Source organism: Ambystoma mexicanum, chromosome 3p (assembly GCF_040938575.1).
Source record: "Ambystoma mexicanum isolate Mex_15411 chromosome 3p, UKY_AmexF1_1, whole genome shotgun sequence".
NCBI classification, from domain to species: domain Eukaryota; kingdom Metazoa; phylum Chordata; class Amphibia; order Caudata; family Ambystomatidae; genus Ambystoma; species Ambystoma mexicanum.
This window is the reverse complement of record NC_090925.1, coordinates 649782560-649806209: the sequence shown is the minus strand read 5'-3', so window position 1 is coordinate 649806209 and position 23650 is coordinate 649782560. Positions and strand designations below refer to the sequence as shown.

General features: G+C 45.2%; 1 protein-coding gene across 5 annotated transcripts in view; it reads left to right on the top strand.

Annotated features, from left to right (window-relative positions):
* Window positions 1–23650, top strand: part of FBXO38 (F-box protein 38) — a 1054306-nt gene that overhangs the window by 177377 nt on the left and 853279 nt on the right. For all 5 annotated transcript variants that reach the window (XM_069651425.1, XM_069651428.1, XM_069651424.1 and 2 more), the window contains exon 6: window positions 542–679. In XM_069651425.1, coding sequence (XP_069507526.1) covers window positions 542–679 — 138 coding nt within the window. The remainder of the gene's footprint in view (window positions 1–541; window positions 680–23650) is intronic.

The following is a 23650-nucleotide window of genomic DNA, read 5'->3' as shown; positions in this document are numbered from 1 at the left end:
CCTCCTTCTAGACACCAGTGTCTTTCATGTTCATAATAGATTGGTCTCTCAGAATCCACCCACAGACTGGATTCTCAAAATCTGTCCTAACTGTGTTTGTTCCACTTCTAACCTTCCGTCCCCCCACATTTGTGCTACTTTACTTGTAATCCTTAGGTTTGTGTTAAATACTAAAGTGATAGGCAGCCCATGTGGCTGACAACTTACTGTGGAGGTACATGTGTTTACTAGACGTTCTAGCTTTGTGTTGACCTTAATAGCATTTTGTGTTTTTAAAAAAAAAAATCAATAGTAAATAGTATATTTTTCTACTCCCCTGTGTGGACCTCTGTTCCTTAACATAATTTGCATTTGTTAACTGTATTTAGCCTCTTCAGAGTGTGTGCCAAACTGCTGACTCACTGTACCTTTGAGACTGAAGTATCATTTGATTGCAACTTTAAATTGGCTTCTCAGAACACCTTTTAACAAAAGTCAAAATAACAGTTTTATGGTAGTGATGATTTCTGGGGCTCTTACTGTTATTTTCAACCTGTTTCAGGGGTGAATGTTCCAGAAATTCCTTGCATCCCAATGCTGCGGCACCTTTACCTGAAGTGGGTTCGACTGACAAAGCCCCAACCTTTTAAAGATTTCCTCTGCATCAGCTTACGCACATTTGTCATGAGGAACTGCGCAGGTAAGAGGAATTCTTTTTTTGTGTTCATTTTATTATGTGATTTGCTTTACATAGAAAACCTTTCACATTCCATGCACAAACAAAATAATCTATAACACATACAAAGGAACGACATTACAATGTCCTAATAATATGTGACCAAAACTAGAACGATGCACAATCCACTAATTCATCTGTATACATCATCATATCTACATGTCTTTTAAAATGGATTGTACAAAAGTTAAAACTGCAATGGATAGGGATATTTGATTTGCTTTCAGAATCCTTTCCCAGGATTGATCAGTCTGTAAACTCATTTCATTATATACAAAGTGTGTAAAATGGTCAGATCTTTTAAAAATAAATGTATTAACATTTTGCAGTGTAAACATTGCATCAACAACCCCCCCCCCCCTCCGGATCTTGAGCTTGCCCTCCTGTTAGGGAGAATTTTCTTTTCTGTGCCAATTTCCCCCCCACCTTAAAGACCCCCCAGCTCTTTTTCTGGACTTAGGACATTTTAATTTTAACTCCTGAGTGAGTGGGACCTGTGGGACCTTTTTCTCCTTCTCTCATGTGTTTTTCCCTGACCAGGATTTTATGTTTTCACTTTTTGGCGTCTGACAAACTCCATAGGCAACTGCTTTTTGTATGGTGACACACAGCACATTCAGTCCAGTGTCACTGAGAAGTCCTTTGGATTTCTCTTGAGGTTTAAATACCTTTTCTTGGGTGAACAACAGTTCCCAAGAATAGTAAGGCGAAATTGTTCTTAACTTTCTTTTCTTTGTGGGTCCAGCACACACCATCTTATGTGGAGTGATGGGGGGGGGATACCTAGTAGCCCCTTAATCCTACTTTCTCATGTAACATTTTTTGTTACCCTCACTATTTTAAATGGCTGGTGGCAGTGGTTTATTGTTTACTAACATTGTGCTTGTTTACTGCAGGCGGACCCCTCGGCTGAGATATGGCACTCATGGGTGTCCATTTTGTCAAAATGGCTCCTGTCTTCTTTTTTCGCCATTTTCTGTTTGTGAAGTCTTTCTTGGCTTTTACTCTACGTGTTGACAGACTTGGGCCCTTTGTGTGTTTTGCCTTTGGCGGGCTGAAAGGACAGCCATACTGCTGTGTGATTGCCAGCCTAGGCTGTGAATGAATGGGAAAGTTGTTTAAAGGTGAGGGTTTTGGGACTAGAGGCAGCCGACCACTAGAAGAAACATCTGACGCAGAAATAATGACGAGAAGGCTGCTGCAACCTCCTGGACCTCAAAGTACTGATGAAGCCCTTCCGCTATGTTGACCTCCTTTTTCGAATCGACAAACTCCGGAGGGGACTTCTTCACTTGGGTTAGTGGGACCAACAAAAACCCCAAGACAAACTCCACTTTGGCGCTATCCCCGAATTGCTGTGCCTCTCTGTTGATGCAGAAGCCCAATGCCAGGGGTTGAGTGTCCATACTCCTGTGCGACAACTGCCGTGGACCGAATCCGGCCAAAATCTCCAGGAGCCTCCTAGGACCCTCCAGAAGCAGTAAATCCTGATCCAGAGTCTCCTCACCTGAGTCAAGGACAGAGGGAGCAAGGGAAGTCCAACCAGAGATTTGTTATGCATCAGTGCTGTTTGCGAAGTGCTGAAACCGCAAAGTGCCGCTGAATCGAACAGAGCCCGTAGCTGCCGACGACCTTCGAGTACTGCCGCAGGAGCCCTCCAGACGTCGTCCCTCTTGTCCCAACGACTGAGGCACAGGGACCAGGGTCTGCTTGGCTGTAGCAAGACTGAATCCAGCTGGACCACCTCTAACCAGATGTACTGTTTGGGCTTGGGGTACTTACCTTCTCACCTTACGTCATGCTTTCTCACTTGAGATTTGCACCTGCTTAACTTTTTTAGTTGATTTCAACTCCCTTTGCACCTTTGCACAGGCTTAACAGCTTGCGTGCCTTGAGTGATTTTCTCGATACTATCTGACTTTGTGAAATAATTTTATCCAAGAAGTGCATCAGAACTATTGACTTTGTCCAAATAACACTGGCTGTCCTGGCTCCCTAAAAGCACCCTTCTAATCTCTTGACTTTGGCATTGCTTGTCCCTCACAGGTTGTAATTTGTTGAAGACTTTTACTGCTGGGAAAGGCTTACCTAGATTTCACTAGAGGATCCAAAACTGTCTTACTGTATAAGAAAGTATGTTCTAACCTTCCTATTTTTCCTTAACCCTTCCTTTCTGATACTCAAAAGTCTATAGAGTATATTGGCGTTATATCTAAATGCAATACTGTCCTTGTTATTGAAGTCACTTCAGGGTGTAGGAGAAAAGTATTTTGCATATCTAAAGAGTATTCACCAACTTTATTGACTGTTGAAAAGTTATTCCAAAGTTTGCTTGACACAAACAATTGCCTTTTTAAAGAATGCTTAGTTAAAACTTGATGTAAATAAATATATATTTATAACTGAAACCTTGAGAGTGTAAGTGTTACTTGTATTGACAGATTTCATTTGTACTGCTCTACAGCTCACTTTAACCCCTCTTGAGATAGGCCTAGCTGCTCTATCGACTTGTATAGTACAGACCTATACCAAAAGGTGGGTTACCTAATACCAAGCAGATAAGTCTTGTGTAGTTTCACACAGTGTGACTGCACCAATTCTTACCTAACACCCACTCCTCCGAATCATCAGAGATCCTGTCCATCCAGTGCTTGCTTCCTATAATTTCCCAAAAATCACTAGTGTTTATAGGAGATCAATATCCTCAGTTTATGTGGTCACCGCTGTAGTTTTATTTTTAAACCTTTATTATTGCTTGGCAAGGCAACAGGGACAATCGGAAACAATACATAGAGTAGTAAGGATTCATACAGTTGCAGGTTTCATGTGTACATCGCACACAGCATATAATTGAATATACCATCAGTTTAGAGTGCCTAAAATGGTTCACACTGCTACAAGCGAATCAGAGAGGCATAATGACAGTTATATCTGTCTCTTCTTCTCCCAGCCAGAGTTTGTAAGTATGTCCGAAATGGAGGCCATATATCTTGTGGTCTGCAGTTAGATGGCTGCATGGCTACCGTGCGCGCCTCTGTGTCTGCAGCCCAGGTGACAGCACAAAGCCACTGATCAACGGTGGGTATAATAGGACGGAGCCACAACAGCATTACACATCGCATTGCTAACAGCATACAAAAACTAGCCAGTCTGTGCCCGGTCCCCTAGATTGTTATAAACTCGTGGAACAGATAGTTCATGAGAGATGATGCGACGGTTAGCTCAAGCATCGCCGAGATGGCCATACAAATATTCAGATATTTTAGGGCAAGCCCAGACCATGTGAAGGTACCCTGCATTTTCAGTGCGGCATCTGGGGCAGAGAGGCGAAGGGTCCTGAGACATAATATGCAATTTGGCAGGAGTATAGTGTACCTTGAAATGAATCAGTCAGAACTTAGCATTCAGTAACATGTCGCAAGCACGATCCCACCTCTCCTCGTTGATCTCTGTACCTAGATCCCTACTCCAAGTCTCATGGAGTTTAGTTGGGTTTTTTTTTTAAAGTAGTCTGTACTTTCTACAGAGAATGCCGGAAGGACCAGCCGTACCCGACACGGTTGCCAATGCAGGATCATCCGGGGGGCTGTGAGGGGAATTCAGACCACTGTTTCTCAATCACGCGTCTCAGACGAGCGCATTGCAGCCACCCAGATAGAAGCTCGCAAAGCCGTCCCCGAAGATCTGCCCAACCAATGAGCGTGCTTTGCTCGTATATGTCACCCAGGGTTAGAGTAGCCTCCCGCTGACCATATGGCTATTCCATATGGCTATTGCAGCTTTACTAATTTGGGCGACTTCATGAACAAGGTTCTAAAGCAGCAAGTCCTGCAGAAATGGGTGGAGGCTACCCGTCCGTCTCCTTATGTTGTCCCAGGCCAGAGCAGTGATGTACGCCGGGCTGGATTCACCAGAGTCTCTCCACAGAGGGGGCAGGAATAGAGACTGCAGCTCTCTAGGTCTAGCCGCAAGTCGCTCAATTTTCACATGTGGAAGTGGTGCTCCTTCAGCTGTCCAATATGCTGCATAGTGCGCCTGCGCTGCAAGCCAGTACAGCTCAAAGTCAGGGGCCGCCAGCCCCCCATGCCTGTTCTAACCAGAGTGGACCGATTCAGCCTAACCGCCCCAGAATGCCATACAAAGGTATTGATTGCGGATCTTAGTTTAGTGAACAGCGCTGCACCCGGCCTCAATGGAACATTGAAGAAGCGGTAGAGTAGCTGGGACAGCACCACCATCCTGAGCAGAGATACTTTGCCAAAGAGATTGATGGGTAGTTTTGCCGAGGTAACCAGCGTGAGACTGAGTTGCTGCATAAAATTCCCATAGTTACTCTCATATAGGGAGTCCTGGCATCACGTGACCGTAACTCCCAAGTACTTTATCTCTTCTGGTGCCCACAGGAAACCCATGAGGTCTGCCGGGGCCACAGTAGCTTCGGTTGGAGGAAAAAGCTTGGGTTTAGCCCAGTTGGCCCAAAGGCCTGACAGGGTCCCAAAGTGGGCGATATTATGCTCCGGATTCCTTATTTACAATAATGCATCGTCTGCATAGAGAGAAACAATCTGTGACCCAGATAGCCGTATCCCGCCAATGCGAATGTTTGTTTCATTGAATCCGCGAAGGGTTCCATGACAATCGCAGATATAAGTGGAGAACAGAGGGCATCCTTGTCTGGTCCCCCTACTAATATCAAACCGAGGTGAAAGCAGATCGTACACTGGCGACAGGCTTAGCATAAAGCAGCTGTATCCAGGAATAAAAGTGGGGACCAAAATTACACATATCCAATACTGCCCACAGGAATCGCCAGGACACTTAGTCAAACGCTTTCTGTACGTGACAGCGCTCACGCCGGGATCGATCTGGGAGAGGACCTTAAATAACCGTCGCAGGTTGAGGGCCTTGCAGCGGCCCAGAACAAAACCAGATTGGTTGGTATGTACTAATTGTACCATATATGGGGCGAGCCGGAAGGGCGAGCACCTTGGCAAATATTTTAACTTCACTGTTTATCAATGATAAGGGGCGGTATGATCCACATTGTGTGGCCGGCTTCTCAGGCTTAAGCAGAACCGTTATCACTGCCTCCCTCAATGTGGTGCGGGGGGGAGGGGAGTTTTTAAGACATTACACGTCCCACAGGGTGACTAGATGAGGGGCAAGGAGATTTTTGTAGCTTTTATAGAAGTCTATGGTAAGCCCAGCTGATCCAGGGGCCTAATTGGGTGCTAAGGTGTCAGTAGCTCGAGCAATCTCTTGGACTCCCATGGGGCAGTCCAATGCATCCCTACCTTCATCAGAAAGGACAGACTGCAGCAACCCATCTGAAAATGTTCCAAGGTCAGTGGCAGGGGCTTCGTCGCAGCTGGTTTACAACTTCGCATAGAAAGAACGGAATGCTGCTTTAATGTCGGTTGCAGTGTGGACCAGGTCACCATCAGGGTCTTCAATCAGAGGGATGTGACACCCACCCCCCTCCTGACGTACCAGCCTGGCCAGTAGGGACCCCGGTTGCTCACCCTCCCCATATTGCCTAGCTGCTATTCGACTGTCAAGGAATTTATGCTCCCTCTCCGCCGCCTCCTTGAAGCTATCTAGAGCCTCATTAATAGCACCCAGAGTTGTAATCTCCGGGTCCTGTGCATATAATATTTCAAGTTGCTTCAGAGTTCTCACATGTGCGAATATTCCTTCGAATTGCCTTCAGGATTCTTGCCTCCTTGGCTATGGCCATACCTCGGATATATGCTTTAAAAGCGCCCCTGAGGATGGCTATAGAGTCCCCCGTGCCCGTATTAATATTAAAATAGTCTTTCATACATTCTCCTATTTCAGCCTTCAATACCAGATCAAGTAGCAAGTGGGGCTTAAATCTCCAGGAATGACCAAGGGGCAGCCATTCATCCCAGGCTAGGGACAGGGTGATTGGGGAGTGGCCCGAGTATGTTCTAGGGAGTATGTCAGTGTCAGCCATGAAATTAATCAACCCCCCCACATAGTAACCACAGATTAATCCTAGAATAAGAGTCATGTACAGTGGAGAAGAACGTATAATGCAGAGACTGTGGGTGTAACCGCCGCCATGCATCGACTGCCCCAAGCCCATCTAGTCTATCAAGGACAGTATAGGCAGCTCTGGACAGAAGTCGGGGCCCTACTAACAGATCTGAGATCCAAAATAGTGTTGAAATCCCCACCCCGAGGAGTGGGACCATGGGATATCTGCCTAGCATGTCCATCAGCTGTGTGTAAAACTCAGGTTCGTCAACATTGGGCCCATATATATTAAGCAATACCACATCCCTTCCAGCCAGTGCCCCGTACAACAACACATACCGCCCCAGTGGATCGATATGGGTGTCCCTGCGTGTGTGTTGAAGTGATCTGTGGACTAAGGTCATCACCCTTCAGCTTTGGGTCGAATATTTTATGTAAAAGTGCAGGGCAACCCAACTTCTAGCGAACCTCTCACACCCAGCCACCAGTGAATGCGTCTCCTGCAGATAGAGGGTGTGTACCTTGTGCTGCTCCACATATAACTGCAGCCTATGCATCTTGGAACAATTGCCCAGACCCCAACATTACAGCTCATGCATTTTGTCAGCCATAATCAAATACCAGCAGTTGGAAACGGTCTGATTCATGTTGCTCCCAGAGCAGTGCCACATAACATTGCCGTCATTCGACTTCCCAACAACCTATGCCAAGCATTTTCTGAACCCCCTTACCGTTCCACCCACCTCCCCAAACCCCCTCCCAATCAGGGTGACAAAGACCCCAGAACAACCATAACAAACATTGCAAATTATAGGGTGTGGGGGCGATTGCTTCAAGCAGCACTGCGCATCGGAGCAAGTATAACTAAGGCACATTATCGGAGCATTAGCGAGACATAAGTAAATATTAACTGAGGACCACATGAAGGGCGTCAACCTGAACTTCCCTGAATAGGTAGGCCGTGGTTTGCCTCTGTAATAGAGATCTAATAAATGCAGGGGCGTTGTCATCCTAGGAAGTGCTGTTCAATTGTCAGGTACTGTCAGGTTGGAGTGACATATTCTTTACATACAGTATCATATACTCATTTACATTGGGTCAGGGGAGACACATATTTAGTATAGAAAGGTTTTAGGAAGTTACTGTGGGTTGTGTTTTTGAACAGTCAATTTGCCCTTGACCTTCATTGCAGTCTGTGAAGATTGCCCCAAGCCAAGATGGAGGTTCTCAGTCTAAATTCTGATTGGCTGGAGATTGTTTATAGGGAGGACAATGAACATGCTAAACTGCCTTTCATCGTCCTTGCCCAGCTGAGAGGTCGTGTGCCTTGTAGCTCCTGCTTACTTTGTCAAGGATGACAAGTTTCTAGCAGTTGAGCGGAAGATCTGAAAGTACAACAGGAGTCGTGTTTGGATTTTGGTGGAGACACAGGACAGGAGTCAGAAAACTTCCAATTTTCTGAGAAAAGAAGTTTTCAAGTCTCATTCACAAGATAGTGACTTTCCTGTTTTGTTGAACTTTGTTAAAAGGTTATATTTATCTAAGGGACTGAAATCGCAAATCTGTAACTAAAAAGATTGAAGCGCGTACGTTTGTTTTTATCGCTACGTGTCAATTCAAACTAGCGCGTGAGTTTTTTCCCGTTACTTTGAGCCCGCGCGTGTGTCTCTGCGCGCGAGCGTGAACTTTGGACTCGCATTTACTGTTCGTTTACGCGAGGGTTTTTTCTGCGTGATAAAATAAGCGTGTGTGTTTTTTCTCGCGATTTGTTTTTTTGCGTGTGCGTATTTATTCGCGTATTGGATTGTCAGCGCGTGTGCGTATTTCCTGCGACTTGGAGTAAAGCGTGTGTGATTTTTTCCCGCGGTTTTGGATTTTAGCGCGTGTGCTGGCTTTCCACGTGAAGATTCCATCGCAAGTTAAATTCGTTCCTGAGAAAAAGACACTCTACAAAGAAAATATTAAAAACAAATACAAGAACTTAAAAGAACTTCTTTAAACTTACTTGAAGACCTTGTTCAAGAATCTTATGGTTGAGCAGACTAACTACAAAGTTAAATTACATTCTTGGACCTACTTAGAAGGCTGAATGATCTATAAGATTCTGGTCCACAAGTAAGGAAGTCTTGTCTGCTTATCACTTCTCTGGGCATTCTGAAGAGAAGTACCAGGTATGGTTTTTAAACTATTTGGGTAAAGGATTTAGAGTTTAAGGTTAGTATAGTAACCCATGAGTAATGAGGTATATTGCATGTTTATGTTTTAACTACAGGTGAAGAACCAGCGAGTTGATAGCTTTCAGCCTGGTGTTTGTTTCTTTGTCCCTTCCCCCTTTCCCCTGAAAGTGAGGTAAACTGAGCAGTTATATATATGTCAGCTCAGAGTGCCACATTTTGGGTGGATTGTCGGGTGTTCAGCAGCTTCTGCAGACACCAGGTTCTCAGCATGACAGTATGAAAGGCCAATAAAAAAAAAGTGTCTGCCCAAGCTGTTATGAACCCCCGACGAGACAACCATGGAGGCATTGGGAGTAATGGTTAGGGAAATGAGAAAAGAGTTACGGGTGGCTCATCAGGAGTATTCAAGTCTTTGTCAAAGAATGGATGAGTTAAATTTAAAGGTAACCCAAATACAAGAAAGAGAAGTTGAAGTTTCGGAAGGTGCAGGAAACCCACCTGAGTTTGTGAGAGTAGGAGAGGAACAAGAACCTAGGGTTCCCAGAGGGGCAGAGGGAAGTTTAGGCACTTTAGTTATGCCTGTTCCTTTGGCAGCTCCAGAACGTTTCTTAGGAGATTCTAGAAAGTTTCAAATTTTTCAGACTCAGTGTGAATTGCATTTTTTAAGTCGTCCAGAGTTGTTTTCCACAGATGCTTCAAAGGTAACATTCATCTTATCATATTTATCTGGAGAAGCTTCTGCGTGGGGAAGTCTTTTGGTGAGTCAAAAGAATTTGGCTTTGAATAATTATTCCCTTTTCCAGACCGAATTTAAGAAAATGTTTGATAAGAGACAGTTATCTTTAGAGGTTGATGGAGAATTACTGGAACTGCGCCAGGGAGGAAAGGAGTTGATTTCTTATATCACTCAATTTAGAACTTTAACTTTAGAAAGTAAATGGCCAGAGGAGAAGAGGGCTTCATAATTTTATAGGGGCTTAAAAGATGAGTTAAAAGATGCTCTGGCTGGAGCTTTGGAGCAACCAAATACTTTAGATGCCTTAATTGATTTGGTGGTTCAGTTGGATTTTCGTTTAACTGAAAGACGTTTAGAGCGTAGACGTACTCAGGGAGAGGTTAGGTTTCCGGGAAGAAAGGAGAGGCCTAAAGTTGAGGTGGTGAACAGAGAAGTGAAGTCAAAGATAATTGACCAGCAGAGCCGGGTGAGAGGTCCGTTGTCCAAGGAAGAGAAGGCAAGAAGAAGGGAGAATAATTTGTGCTTATACTGTGGTAGGAGTGGTCATTTTCTTAAAACCTGTCCTTTTACCCCCAAGAAGATCTCCAAATCTTCAAGCAGAGTACAACAAGTGGCAAACACAATACAGACAGCGGTTCCTCACATAACTGTGAACGTATCCTTGATGTTTGAAAAGGTATTTTTAGGTTCTGGGCCAATTATTATTGATTCAGGAGCTACAGGTAATTTTATGGATAGAGGATTGGCTAAAACTCTAGGTGTTCCTATAGTTGCTAAGAAAGAAATGGAGCAGGTCAGAGCAGTTGATGGGACATCTCTTTCTTCAGGTCCAATCGCTCATAATACAGAGTTACTTGAGATGGAGATGACCGGAGGTCATAAAGAAAATATCTCTTTTGTTAATTGACGCTCCAATCTTGAAAATTATTTTGGGTATGCCCTGGCTTACACTTCATAATCCCAGAATTGATTGGAGTGCAAGAATTGTATCCTTAGAATCAACCTTTTGTCAGGAACATTGTCTTTCAGGAAAATCTTTTGAAGAGAATGAAAAAGTTGTGAATTCCGTTTTATTCTTGCTTGCAGAAAGAGGGGCAATAGGTTTTGACATTGGAGCAGTTGTGGGTGAACTTCCAACTTGTTATCTGGATTTTTGGGATGTTTTTGATGAAAAGGAAGCTGGAGAGTTGCCTCCTCATAGGCCTTTTGACTGCAAGATAGAGTTGGAGCCTGGAGCTATTTTACCAAGCAGTAGGGTTTATGCCTTGACTGAAAAAGAGAATGATTATTTGAAAGAATATTTAAAGGAAAATTTGGCTAAGGGATTTATTCGGCACTCTCAATCGCCGGCAGCCTCACCATTGTTCTTTGTGCCTAAAGCTGATGGTTCTCTCAGAACTTGTATAGGTTACAGGGCAGTAAATAGAATGACAGTGAAAAATCGGTATCCTCTCCCTCTCATTTCAGAAATGTTAAATCAAATCCAAGGTGCAACCATATTTTCTAAGTTGGATTTACGTGGAGCTTATCATCTTATAAGGGTCCAAGAGGGGGATGAGTGGAAGACGGCATTTAAAACCAGATTTGGCCTGTACGAGTACCAAGTGATGCCTTTCGGTCTTTGCAATGCCCCAGCGGCTTTTCAATTTTTTATCGATGAGGTTCTTCTGGAATTTCTTGATGTTTTTGTTATCGTCTATATTGACGACATTTTGATTTTTTCCCAGAATTTAGAGAAACACAAAATTCACGTTCAACAGGTCTTGAGGAAATTGAGAGAGAATAATCTTTTCGCTAAATTGGAGAAGAGTCCGTTCCATACGGATTCGGTAGAATTTTTAGGATTTGTGATCACTCCTTGTGGCCTGGAAATCAATCCAAAAAAGGTGGAAGACCGTTCGTGATTGGCCTACTCCAACTAAGGTGAAGGAGATCTAGAGCTTTTTGGGATTTGCCAATTTTTGCCGAAGATTCATTGAAGGCTTCTGCAGTTTAGTAGCTCCAATTACTCGACTTTTAAGAAAAGGAGTTCCATTTGTTTGGGAAGCTAAGGCTGATGAGGCTTTTCAAATTTTGAAGGAGAAATTCATTACCTCTCCTATTTTGATTCACCCTGATACTTCCAAACCATTTTTTGTAGAGGCTGATGCTTCCAATGTGGCAATGGGAGCAGTGTTGTCTCAGAGGCATAATGTTAAAGGACAATTGCATCCAGTGGCCTACTTTTCTAAGAGATTTTCACCTGCGGAGGAAAATTACACCATTTCAGACCGAGAGCTTCTTGCTATCAAAGCAGCATTTGAAGAATGGCGACATTTTTTAAAAGGAGCACGTCACACTGTGACTGTATTAACTGACCACCGAAATTTACTCTTTTTGAAGACAGCAAAAACTCTGACACCTCGACAACTTAGATGGTCATTATTTTTTGCGGATTATGACTTTATAGTTACTTTTAAGCAAGGTAATCAAATTAAAAGGCAGATGCTCTGTCACAGCAGTTTCCAGAAAGTGAGGTTAATTCGGTCTGTGAGCCTCTTCCATTGATCGCTCCAGAACGTTTTGTTCTTGCTGGGGTTGAAAACGAGAACGAAATCTTCAAGAAAGTACGGGAATCCATTTCTGAGACACAACTTGAAGATTGGGTTCGTTTGGATCCAGCTCGCAAAATTAAAGATGGTTTACCTTATTTAGATGACAGACTCTGTTTACCATCAATTGAACTTAGGGAGAAAATGTTGGAGTGTCACGAATCAGTCTTGGCAGGACATCCAGGGTATCGGAAGACTCTTGAGTTGATCAGAAGAAATTTTTGGTGGGAACAAATTCGACAAGATACCCTTAATTTTGTTAAGACCTGTGAAATTTGTGCTAGATCTAAGAATCTCATCGGAAAGCATTCTGGGTTATTAGAGCCGTTACCAGTTCCACTGCGGCCTTGGTACTCAGTGTCTTTAGATTTCATCACGGATCTTCCACAAGATAAAGGGTGTACTTCGGTATTGGTTGTAGTTGATTTACTCACTAAAGAAGCACATTTCATTCCAATGAAGGGAGAGGTTACCGCTGATAGTTTAGCTCACAGTTTCTTGCAAGAAGTGGTACGATTACATTGAATTCCCAGTCAGGTCATCTCAGATAGAGGTTCTCAATTTATTTCTAAGTTTTGGAGAGCTTTTTGTAAGAGATTGGGAGTGGAGGTATGTTTATCATCAGGTTACCATCCAGAAACCAATGGGCGGGTAGAAAGGATAAATCAGGAGTTGGAAAAATATTTGAGGTGTTATCTGCAGACAGGTGAAGAGTGGGTAGATTTGATGTGGGTTGCAGAATTCGCATATAACAACTGTAGTAAGGATGCCACCTCTATGTCTCCGTTTTATTTGGGACGAGGTTTTCATCCTCGTTTTCTTAGTATTGAGATTAATAATGATTCAGGAAACCCAGAAGTCGAAAGGAGACTAGAAGTTATGAAAAGAAATGTGGAAAAGGCAAAAGGGGTGTTGGTGGAGAGTAAACAAAAATACAAAGGGTTTGCTGACCGTAAAAGAAAGATTAGTCCTCAATATAGTGAGGGAGATTTGGTGTGGTTATCAACCAAGTTTTTGAGAATTAAAGGAAGAAATAAGTTTTGTCCTCGTTTCGTAGGACCGTTTATTGTTGAAAAGGTGATTAATCCAGTGGCTGTCCGTCTTAAATTACCCAGTCATATGAAAACTCATCCAACTTTCCATGTTAGTTTATTAAAACCTGTGGTTAAAGGAACTAGATTAACACCTATTCCTTCGGCAGTTGTGATTGAGGAAGATGCTTCCGAAGAATTTTTGGTTAAGAGAATTCTGGACTCTAGAAGAGTAAGAGGAAAGCTACAGTATCTCATTGATTGGGAGGGCTGTGGTCCTGAAGAGCGCACTTGGGAGAAAGCAAGTGATGTGCATGCTCCACGTTTGGTAGAAAGATTCCATAAAAAATTTCCATTGAAGAGTGGCCCAGGGACTGGGTGTTAGGAGGGGGGTACTGTCAGGTACTGTCAGGTTGGAATGACATATTCTTTACATACAGTATCATATACTCATTTACATTGGGTCAGGGGAGACACATATTTAGTATAGAAAGGTTTTAGGAAGTTATTGTGGGTTGTGTTTTTGAACAGTCAATTTTGCCCTTGACCTTCATTGCAGTTTGTGGAGATTGCCCCAAGCCAAGATGGAGGTTCTCAGTCTAAATTCTGATTGGCTGGAGATTGTTTATAGGGAGGACAATGAACATTCTAAACTGCCTTTCATCGTCCTTGCCCAGCTGAGAGGTCGTGTGCCTTGTAGCTCCTGCTTACTTTGTCAAGGATGACAAGTTTCTAGTAGTTGAGCGGAAGATCTGAAAGTACAACAGGAGTCGTGTTTGGATTTTGGTGGAGACACAGGACAGGAGTCAGAAAACTTCCAATTTTCTGAGAAAAGAAGTTTTCAAGTCTCATTCACAAGATAGTGACTTTCCTGTTTTGTTGAACTTTGTTAAAAGGTTATATTTATCTAAGGGATTGAAATCGCAAATCTGTAACTAAAAAGATTGAAGCGCGTACGTTTGTTTTTATCGCTACGTGTCAATTCAAACTAGCGCGTGAGTTTTTTCCCGTTACTTTGAGCCCGCACGTGTGTCTCTGCGCGTGAGAGTGAAGCGCGAGCGTGAACTTTGGACTCGCGTTTACTGTTAGTTTACGCAAGGGTTTTTTCTGCGTGATAAAATAAGCGCGTGTGTTTTTTTTCGCGATTTGGTTTTTTGCGTGTGTGCGTATTTATTCGTGAGTTGGACTTTAGCGCGTGTAATTTTTAATTGCATCTTGGACTTTAGCGCGAGTGCATTTTACCCGAGTATTGGATTGTCAGCGCGTGTGCGTATTTCCCGTGACTTGGAGAAAAGCGCGTGTTTTTTCCCGCGATTTGGAGTAAAGCGCGTGTGATTTTTTTTTTTTCCCGCGGTTTTGGATTTTAGCGCGTGTGCTGGCTTTCCACGTGAAGATTCCATCGCAAGTTAAATTAGTTCCTGAGAAAAAGACACTCTACAAAGAAAATATTAAAAACAAATACAAGAACTTAAAAGAACTTCTTTAAACTTACTTGAAGACCTTGTTCAAGAATCTTATGGTTGAGCAGACTAACTACAAAGTTAAATTACATTCTTGGACCTACTGAGAAGGCTGAATGATCTATAAGATTCTGGTCCACAAGTAAGGAAGTCTTGTCTGCTTATCACTTCTCTGGGCATTCTGAAGAGAAGTACCAGGTATGGCTTTTAAACTATTTGGGTAAAGGATTTAGAGTTTAAGGTTAGTATAGTAACCCATGAGTAATGAGGTATATTGCATGTTTATGTTTTAACTACAGGTGAAGAACCAGCGAGTTGATAGCTTCCAGCCTGGTGTTTGTTTCTTTGTCCCTTCCCCCTGAAAGTGAGGTAAACTGAGCAGTTATATATATGTCAGCTCAGAGTGCCACATTTTGGGTGGTTTGTCGGGTGTTCAGCAGCTTCTGCAGACACCAGGTTCTCAGCAAGACAGTAATACGTTTCATGGCTTCTTTGGGTATTGTAGGGAAAAAGACCTTCCCGGCGTGTTCAGTGTGAAGCCTGGCGGGGAACATCATTGTGTATTTAACATTGAGTACAGGGAGCCTCTTCTTCACTGCGAGGAAGGACTTTCGCTCATTCTGTACAGCCACAGAGAAATCTGGGTACAGATGGATTTTACTCGAGCCCAGAAGTAGCTCCCGCTTAGCTCTTGCAGCCCTATCCCGGTAATTTAAGACTCTGGCGATATTAGGGCGGGGTGTGCACCAGGCTTGGGTTTCATCATAGTTGAGCCGTGGGCACGCTCTATCACGAAGTGGGCCGATAGCTTGGGGCCATGGAGCATGGAGAGGAGTGTGCGCTCCCCAATGTCCTCCATGTCAGTATGCCAATGATGCCTATGTTATGTTCACCTGGTCTCCACAGGGGCGCCGAACGGGACTGGCAGGTCTGTTGTTAGATGGCTCACGTGTCTTCTCTGTATCTGTGCCAACACGATGGTGCGCCTAAAGGGTTAAATGAAGCGTTACCCAACTGTGAGGCGGAAGACCCACACCCACCTCCCGTGGTCTTCTGAAAGCCCTTCTGCTATGTCTCACCTTTGCTTTAGGGATGGCAGGCTCTCCGTCCTGCAGCTGTATGCAGGGGCGCGTAGAGTTCTAGGATCCAGTTACTTCACTGATCCTGTCGAGTCTCATACAACGTTGACTCAATGAGTAAGTCTTTACCATTAAAATGGTTAGCCAAAGAGTTCAAATTGTTCAGTTTCTCCCTTTGTTGTCTTTCCTTTATAGGCTTCTTACTGATGCAAAAGTTCATAGAACGCAGAGTTGTTTTCCCCAGAAAAAGGTACGTTCGCACCAGCGTTCTGTGATAAGTCTGTATATGCGCTATGACTCTACTGTGCGACTGACCTACTGCTCTCTTATTTTGTAGGTGCTGTAGGACCGCGTGACGAAGATCAGCGGATCGCTAGTAGGAGCGGCCTTCAGGTGAGTATGTCACTGGGTTAACTGTTTCGAATGGTGTTTTTCCCAATTTGCGCTAACCTGATGTTTCATCTTTTCGTCTGACAGGTGCGGCGACTCGGGTGGTGGGCGAACGATGAGCGGTCGCGGTTTGGAGATTTGTTGGTTCGCCGGGAAGAACAGCTCTCAGGTAGGTACGAGCAAAGCGCTGGGTAGCGATGTGGATCCTTGGTCAGCGCGGCTAACCTGATGCCTTTTCTTCCTGTGCAGGTTGCACAAGAAGGAACTGGACTGGCGTTGTAGCTGACCGGCCTGACGGTAACAGACACAGTGAGCGTTACGCTGCAGGAGTGCAGAATGATGCGAAGCGTCTTCTGTACTAAAGCCGTGGTTTATATAGCTTCAGAAAAGTAGTTCCCAGGTAAAGTAGCTCCAGCAACCACACCCAAGTAAATAGTTCCCTAGGCAAGTAGTCCCTTCAGCCTGCCTCAGATTGGTCCACACGTGCTTTACCTTGTTTGAAACTTGCCATGTTGGTAATGGCAGCATGAGCCTGGCGCCAACGGCGCCAGCACCAAGTCCAGGAGGCCCTTGAGAGAGTCTTTGGTGCCTTAAAGGCCCTCATGGAAGTCGAAGTCCTGGGCAGGTTGGTCTGCACCTGATGTGTGGGGAAATGGACCGTGACAGCGTATATTGTTATGCCGGGACCTTGACTTCATTCTTTTTGTTGATCTCCTGCTCCTGTCTGGTAAGTGTAGTGAGGTCGGTCCCGAGTGCTGCGATATCCTCTTCGGCTACACCGACTCTGGATTCGACTTCAGTTACCCTAGTATCTGTCTTTGCCCTCTGGGCCTTAAAAGCACTGATCTTCCCACTCATATAATCAAATTTGGTGTTCAGGGTTGTAAACCCCTCACTCATGTAATCCAGAATTTTCTGCATCTCCGTAGTTACCCTGCCGCCATAGGGGGTTGAGTCCAACTTGGATTTATCAGATCCCCCAAGGTCCCTGTGAGTAGCTTTGGTGAACAAAGTCATGCTGCTTCGTTTCTTACTTCCACCTTTAGCCATGGCGGCTCCACAACACTATCAGTAAGGGAGTCGCTGGGTGCGATATAGTGGTACTTCTAACTGGGAGGAGAGGAGGTTGCCAAGAAGTATGTTGGGAAGTATTAAGAGCCACCGCATTAGTGCAGTGAAGGTACCCACTGCCCCACATGCTTTTCTAAGGTAGCAGAATTGCAGTATTAAGTGATTCAGCATATTCAGATACTGAACCATTGGGACTTAATCATGTAGAGCCAGAGAGAAGCCGGGTGAACCACTATCACAAGGGGTGCCGTCCAGCCTCAAGGTCTGTAGCCTGTGTCCCAGAAGTTCAGATGATGGGCAGCATGGGTAATTACAAGTGCCTACAGGAAGGGTGGCATGGGGCGGTTGGTGTGCTGATACCATGCCTAGGATGGAGCAGCAGCACAGATCCCCGTTATATGGATCCAGGAACTAGCAGGCCATGCATCAAGCCAGGATCTATTCATATTAACAGCTGTTGCATCCAGCTATCACTGTTCAGGGCTGGTCGGCCACCAGCCACTTGGAGACACCTAGCCAGCCCCAGGCTCGTATCAATCTAGCGGCCCCTGCCACCGGGGCACTCATTGCTTGCACCGTGGCAGGTGGTCCTCACCCGTAGCTGTTCACCGGTCCAACAAGCAGCTGAAGCGCAGGACCCAGCAGGGGACTGCAAACCGCTGGTCCGGGTCCAACCTCGGAGTGAAACTGTGTGGCCACTGTGGTACTAGAGTGTGCCTAGCCAGGAAGGCCTTAAAAAAGTGCACCAACCACAAAGCGCACAGTGGGTAACAGTACTCACCCAATGCCGGCCCCAGTTCACAGGCAGCAGAACAGAATGGGAGTCGGTGCAGGGACAAGCCAAGTCAGAGCGCCACAGTATTCCGTTATGTGCTGCAGGCTGCTCCCCCTCAGAATCCACGGGACCGGGACGTCCCTCTGCCGGGGCTCACCTTCTCAATCGTTACTGCATTCACTTCAGTGCCCCAGAGCCAAGGCAAAACACCCTTGATGTTGCGGGTGTGCTTTCATGCTGAGTGGTAATCGCCACCAGCCGTGCAGGCCTGGAGGGGGGGGACGCAGCAGCGCATGCAAAATTGATAGCATACGCTTGGTTGTCTGCGTCTCACGCCCATCTGGGGTCCCAAAATCTCTGATCCTTGCTCCCTGCAGAGTCAGAGGAGCGCAAGGAGGAGTAGCCTCAAGGATTTCACAATGTTGAGGCAGTCCGTGCCCTCTGCAGGGAAGGCAAAGTCTGGTGCACCGAAGGGTCTCCAGGCAGCAGTTACAGCTGCCGTCGGTGTCGATTCAGGCGACTAACAACGGTCCGGCCCAGGCCGTGTTATACACAAATGGGTCCCTGCTATATGAGTGGGCAGGCTGCGTGGGCCACAGCGATCCAGACAACAGGATGGGCACCCGATTGAAGCACCCTTCTAGCACCTCCTGTGATGGTTTCAGTAGGTCTCGGTGTTAGGGAAGGATATATACTTGCTGCGGAACAGCAGCAGGCTGCAGATCCGTAATGAGCCCATCTTGTCGGCGCTCAATAGCGTGCCCCCCTTCTCCACCACTGTATTTTGAGGTCCCGTTGGAGGAACGATGACACATGTCCCCTGGACTGTTTGAACATGACCTACACCCCTTGGATGCCATGTTACCCACTCAATCGCCAAAAAGTTTCTTACTTTTTGGAAGTAAGACAAATTCCGTTGGTAGGTGTTTTTGTTGCCCATTTGCACTCAAAACACAATGTGTTCCTACTGTCACAAAATGTTCCAGGGGAACACAGTCTTCTGGAAGACGTACTCTGCAGAGACTTGCAGCTACCCGTTGAATAGTGGCGCTTGCAAGAATACATCCTACACAACGTCTTTACAGAATGAGGTCATCCAGACATCGACCTTTTTGCAACACTGGAGAATGCACAATGCCCATATTACTCCTACAGGTACCCACAGAGAAAGTCCAAAGGGAACAGTCTCTGGATAACCTGGTCAGGGAGATGATCCTATGCTTTTCCCCCCAGTTCCCCTACTGAACAGGATAGCCCAAAAGATGCAACAGGAACAGGTTACACTGATCCTGGTGGCACAAATGTTGGCTCGACAACCGCGGTTCTCTCTTCTCATGAGAATGTCACTCTACCCACTGAGTAAACTGTCTTGCCGATACAACATGCTGTCACAAGACCAACGGAAAATGGTACACCGTTGCCCTCAAATGCTCAATTTAGCAGCTTGCCTCCTGAAGTCCTAGAAATTGGACCCCTTCAACTACCTCAAAGATGTATGGGCATTCCTAGAGAAGCAAGCACTGAAACCAAGCAACGGACATTGTTACTCCAATTTGGTGCAATATTAAAAACATCAACCCTATTGACTGTTCACCTAAACATATCCTTTGTCTAACACACACCTTAGATTCAGGACTGATTTTCAACTCACTAACAGTCTACTTTGCTGCTCTCTCCGTGTACACCACATCTCAGAGCAAGATTGCTGGTGAAAGATTCCATTGATTAAAGCATTCATGGTGTTAAGGCAGTTGTCTTAAAGTCCTACTGGTAGGAAGACTTTATTAAGCTATCCCAGTGGTTTGTAGATCTCCAACTCTTAGTATCAGTCTTTACTAACTCGGGACCTTCGTAGAGTGGCAGAGCAGTCTGGTTTATCTTAAGAAAATACTCTAGTGTTAAAGATGCAGCAAGTTAACAACTAACGGGACAGACCTTTTAAAGGACTTTGAACTAAGAGACGGTTACCCTGGGCACCTCTAAGTGCACTCTAACGCTCTGGAACGACTTCTTGGAATCAGGTAAGCAATACCTTTTTCCCCACAGTACCTTAGGTTAGAGGAAAATGTTTGTGCTGGATTCTCTGCGATGTTGCAGCTCTGGACCGACCTCCGGATTCCTTAGTCTGATTACTAAAGGCAGGACAATTGACGAGATCTCTCGGCAGCAGTCTCGAGGGAGGGCCTGGGGACTTTCAGCAACTTCTTGGTTCACTCTGCGATTTTTGGCGCCTTTCCTGCAGCACCAACAAAAGACATGGATCGCCCGGTCAATCATCTTCGATTCCTCTCTGATGAGGGGGTGGTCTGAGCAAATTGGATCGGATCTCTGGAGTGTCCTTGCGGGTCCAGCAAAGATTTGGATAGATTCAGCCTTTCCATGACAATGCACTTGAAATGGGCAGCATGTCTCCTCGTATTGGGGTTCCGCATCTCTGGAACTCCTAGGACCTCAGGAGATGGCTCAATTCAAACTTTGTCTTTGGACTGGTTGGTCCCACCAGCCAAAGGGAAGGAGTCCTCTTCAGAGCACCTCGGTCGCACAGAAAACCGGGTCAGGACCGCAATGGTCGCTTCACGGTGTTGTGTTGCAAAGGGTCTGCAGGCGTCTCTGGTCGTCTTCTTCAGTTACTTCAGCTTTCTGTGGTCGACTTACTTTTCACTCCAGAAGCCTCACCTTTTATACAGTTCCAGCACGCACTCCTCTGCAATCTCTCAGCATTTTATAAAAAGGGGCGTTTGGCTGTCCAATCAGGAGCTGGCCCTATTAGGCACTTTGGCAGACTAGGACAGGGGGTGGAAAACCTCTGCCCTACTTCCCGCTGGCCAAGACACTCTGGAGCCTAGGTAGGGACACCCAAGGTTTCCCACCAAAGGTAAAACGCACACACTGACCACCCCCATCCCAGAATTGTACAGGAAGGGCTAACCAAGAACAAACATGCTAGTAATGGCGAAAAAAGAAGGGAGGCCTCAAGTTGTTAGCCTGCGGTACAAAAACATAGTTGGTAGAACACGTCCACTGCCACCAGCCATAACTAGGAGATTGACTAAAAAGTCACAGGAGAAGAGAGAAGGGGGATACTAGGTATCCCTTTGGCAAGCCACTGAAGTAGCTCTCTATCCTTAAGAATTGTTATTACTTGAGGAAACAGAAAAAGGAATCTTAATGGAGGACCTTAAGGGTCCCCAGCAACACTGCCCATAAGGAGCTGTGTGCTGCAGCAGTAAAACACAGATGCTTTTAAGAGCTATGGAGCAGACAGACTTCATAGAACAGGTATAATATAAACAGGTATAATACAAAGAATGAGTTCCAAAAGACAGAGCCCACAGGAATGGATGAGTGGAAAAAGGCTCCACTCATTCAGGATTGAAAGGAAAAGGTCCGGAAATCCAGCAAAAAGTGCTGGGGGTCTCACTAGGAGAGGGGATGAAGCATAAAAATTATAACTATCTCTAACAATTGCAAGGGTTAAAAAAAAAAAGTTCACCCTCCTATTTCTAACCCAACTCCTGGATGGGACTTGAATGTTGTTCTTACTAGACACATGGGACCTCCTTTTGAGCCAATGCATTGTCAGTCTTAAGGCTCTGACCTATGAGACTGCTTTTCTGGTGGCTACTGCTTCTATCCAGAGAGTTGGTGAACTGCAGGTTCTGTCAGTTCAAGACCCATTTGTTACCATTCATAAAGACAAAGTGGTATTGTGCTTTGCGCCTAAATTCATTTCTAAGTTCCACGTGAACCAATCAATCGAACTTCGAACTTTTTTTCAGCATCCCAATAACTCAGCTGAAATAAACCTCCATACACTAGATGTTAGGAGAGCAGTGGTGTATTGCCTTGATAAACCAAAACCACTACGAAAGACGAACCAATTCTTTGTCTCTGTTGCTGCTGATAGTGAAGGGGGCCCTGTCTCTAAGTTGGCAATCTCTAGATTGATCGTTAAATGCATCCAACTGTGTTACTCTCTTGCTAAAAGAGATTTACCCTTTACACCTCGAGGCACAAAAGCTATGTTCAGTAAGATTTGGAGCAGTAACCTCCTGGGTGCACTACAACAACCTTAAACTCCTGGCAATAGGAACCCAACCTTTGGTACAAGTCTGTACTAAACAGGTTGGTAGTGTGATTGAGCAGCCAGGCTAATCTCAAAAGGGGTAAATGTGAGCAGTAGGTGAGTTGCACAGAGATTCACACTGGCATGTATCCAAATAAACACTTATACTCTAGGTTTATTGATTAAACAATTATTAATTTATTTAACAGTCGGTTTGAATAAGCCTTCTTCAGAAGGGGCAATATAATAGTAACACATAAATACACGCCAAAATACATGCTCTTAGTTTCTCTAAATCAGCAAGTACCCATTTGGGGTGGCACACAGACACTTCCTACACCCTCAGGTGACTTCAATATCTAGGACACTGTGGACATTAATATATCACTAGTACATTTAGAGCATTACTTACATGAGTGTCAAAGAAAAGAGATTTCAGAATAAAACAAGAGATCACACAAATATTCTGAAGCAGCTAAGTACTTTGAAACCCCCCAATGCAAAGTAAGTTAACCCTTTCCTGGGAAGAAGGCAAAACACACAAGCAGAGGAGAGAAGAGTCATTCAGGGAGCCAGTCCATCCAAAGTCAATTGGGAAAATGTCCAGGGTAGCTGAAGCACTTCTTGCAGGTAAGTAAAAGTCTTGCACAATGTTTTGGAAGTCTTCATAGAAAAGTAGAATCAATGTAGGCCCACAAGCTGGTAGGCTTGTTAGTAGTAGAAGATGCAAGCAACTCTACAGAATCAACCAATGGCCACTCAAGAAGGGGGTCAACAAGGAGTTTGCAGATTACTACAAGGTGCTATATGGGGACGAGGTGGGGGTGACCAACAGGAAATAATCGAAACGCTAGAAGATATAGGACTGCCCAAAATCAGTGAAGAGGAGAGAGAGGAGCTTGATGCGCCAATTACCTTGGAGGAGTTAGAGGAGGTTGTGAAGCAGTTGCCTACTAGTAAGACCCCAGGAGCAGAGGGGTTCCCTAGCGAATTCTATAAGGTATACAAAGAGGAAGTGCTCCCCCCAATGCTAGAAATGCTTAATGAAGCGTTTGAGATGGGAAGGTTGCCAGAGTCGCTTAGAGAAGCGATCATAATACCGCTTCCCAAACCCAACAAACCAGGGCATAGCTGCGGCTCCTATAGGCCTTTATCGATGCTGAACCAGGACAGCAAGATATTGACGGCTGTCCTGGCAAACGGACTGCGGAAAGTAATCAGTAGATTTATACATCCTGACCAAACGGGCTATGTTCCGAATAGAAATATAACTCACAAACATAGGCGACTCCACCGGGTGGTCGAATGGGGTAGCAGGAATGAGGGTGAAATGGCGATTGTGTCTTTAGACGCAGTAAAAGCCTTTGACTCGGTTAAGTGATCATGGCTATTGGCAGCCCTGGGAGGGTACGGAGTGGGGCCAGGTTACATCAGGTGGGCAAAGATGCTGTACAGCGAGCCGCTAGCCAGAGTCCAAACAGGATCGGTGATATCTGAGAGATGGCAATTTAGCAGAGGCACCAGGCAAGGGTGCCCCTGGTCCCCGATGCTTTACATTC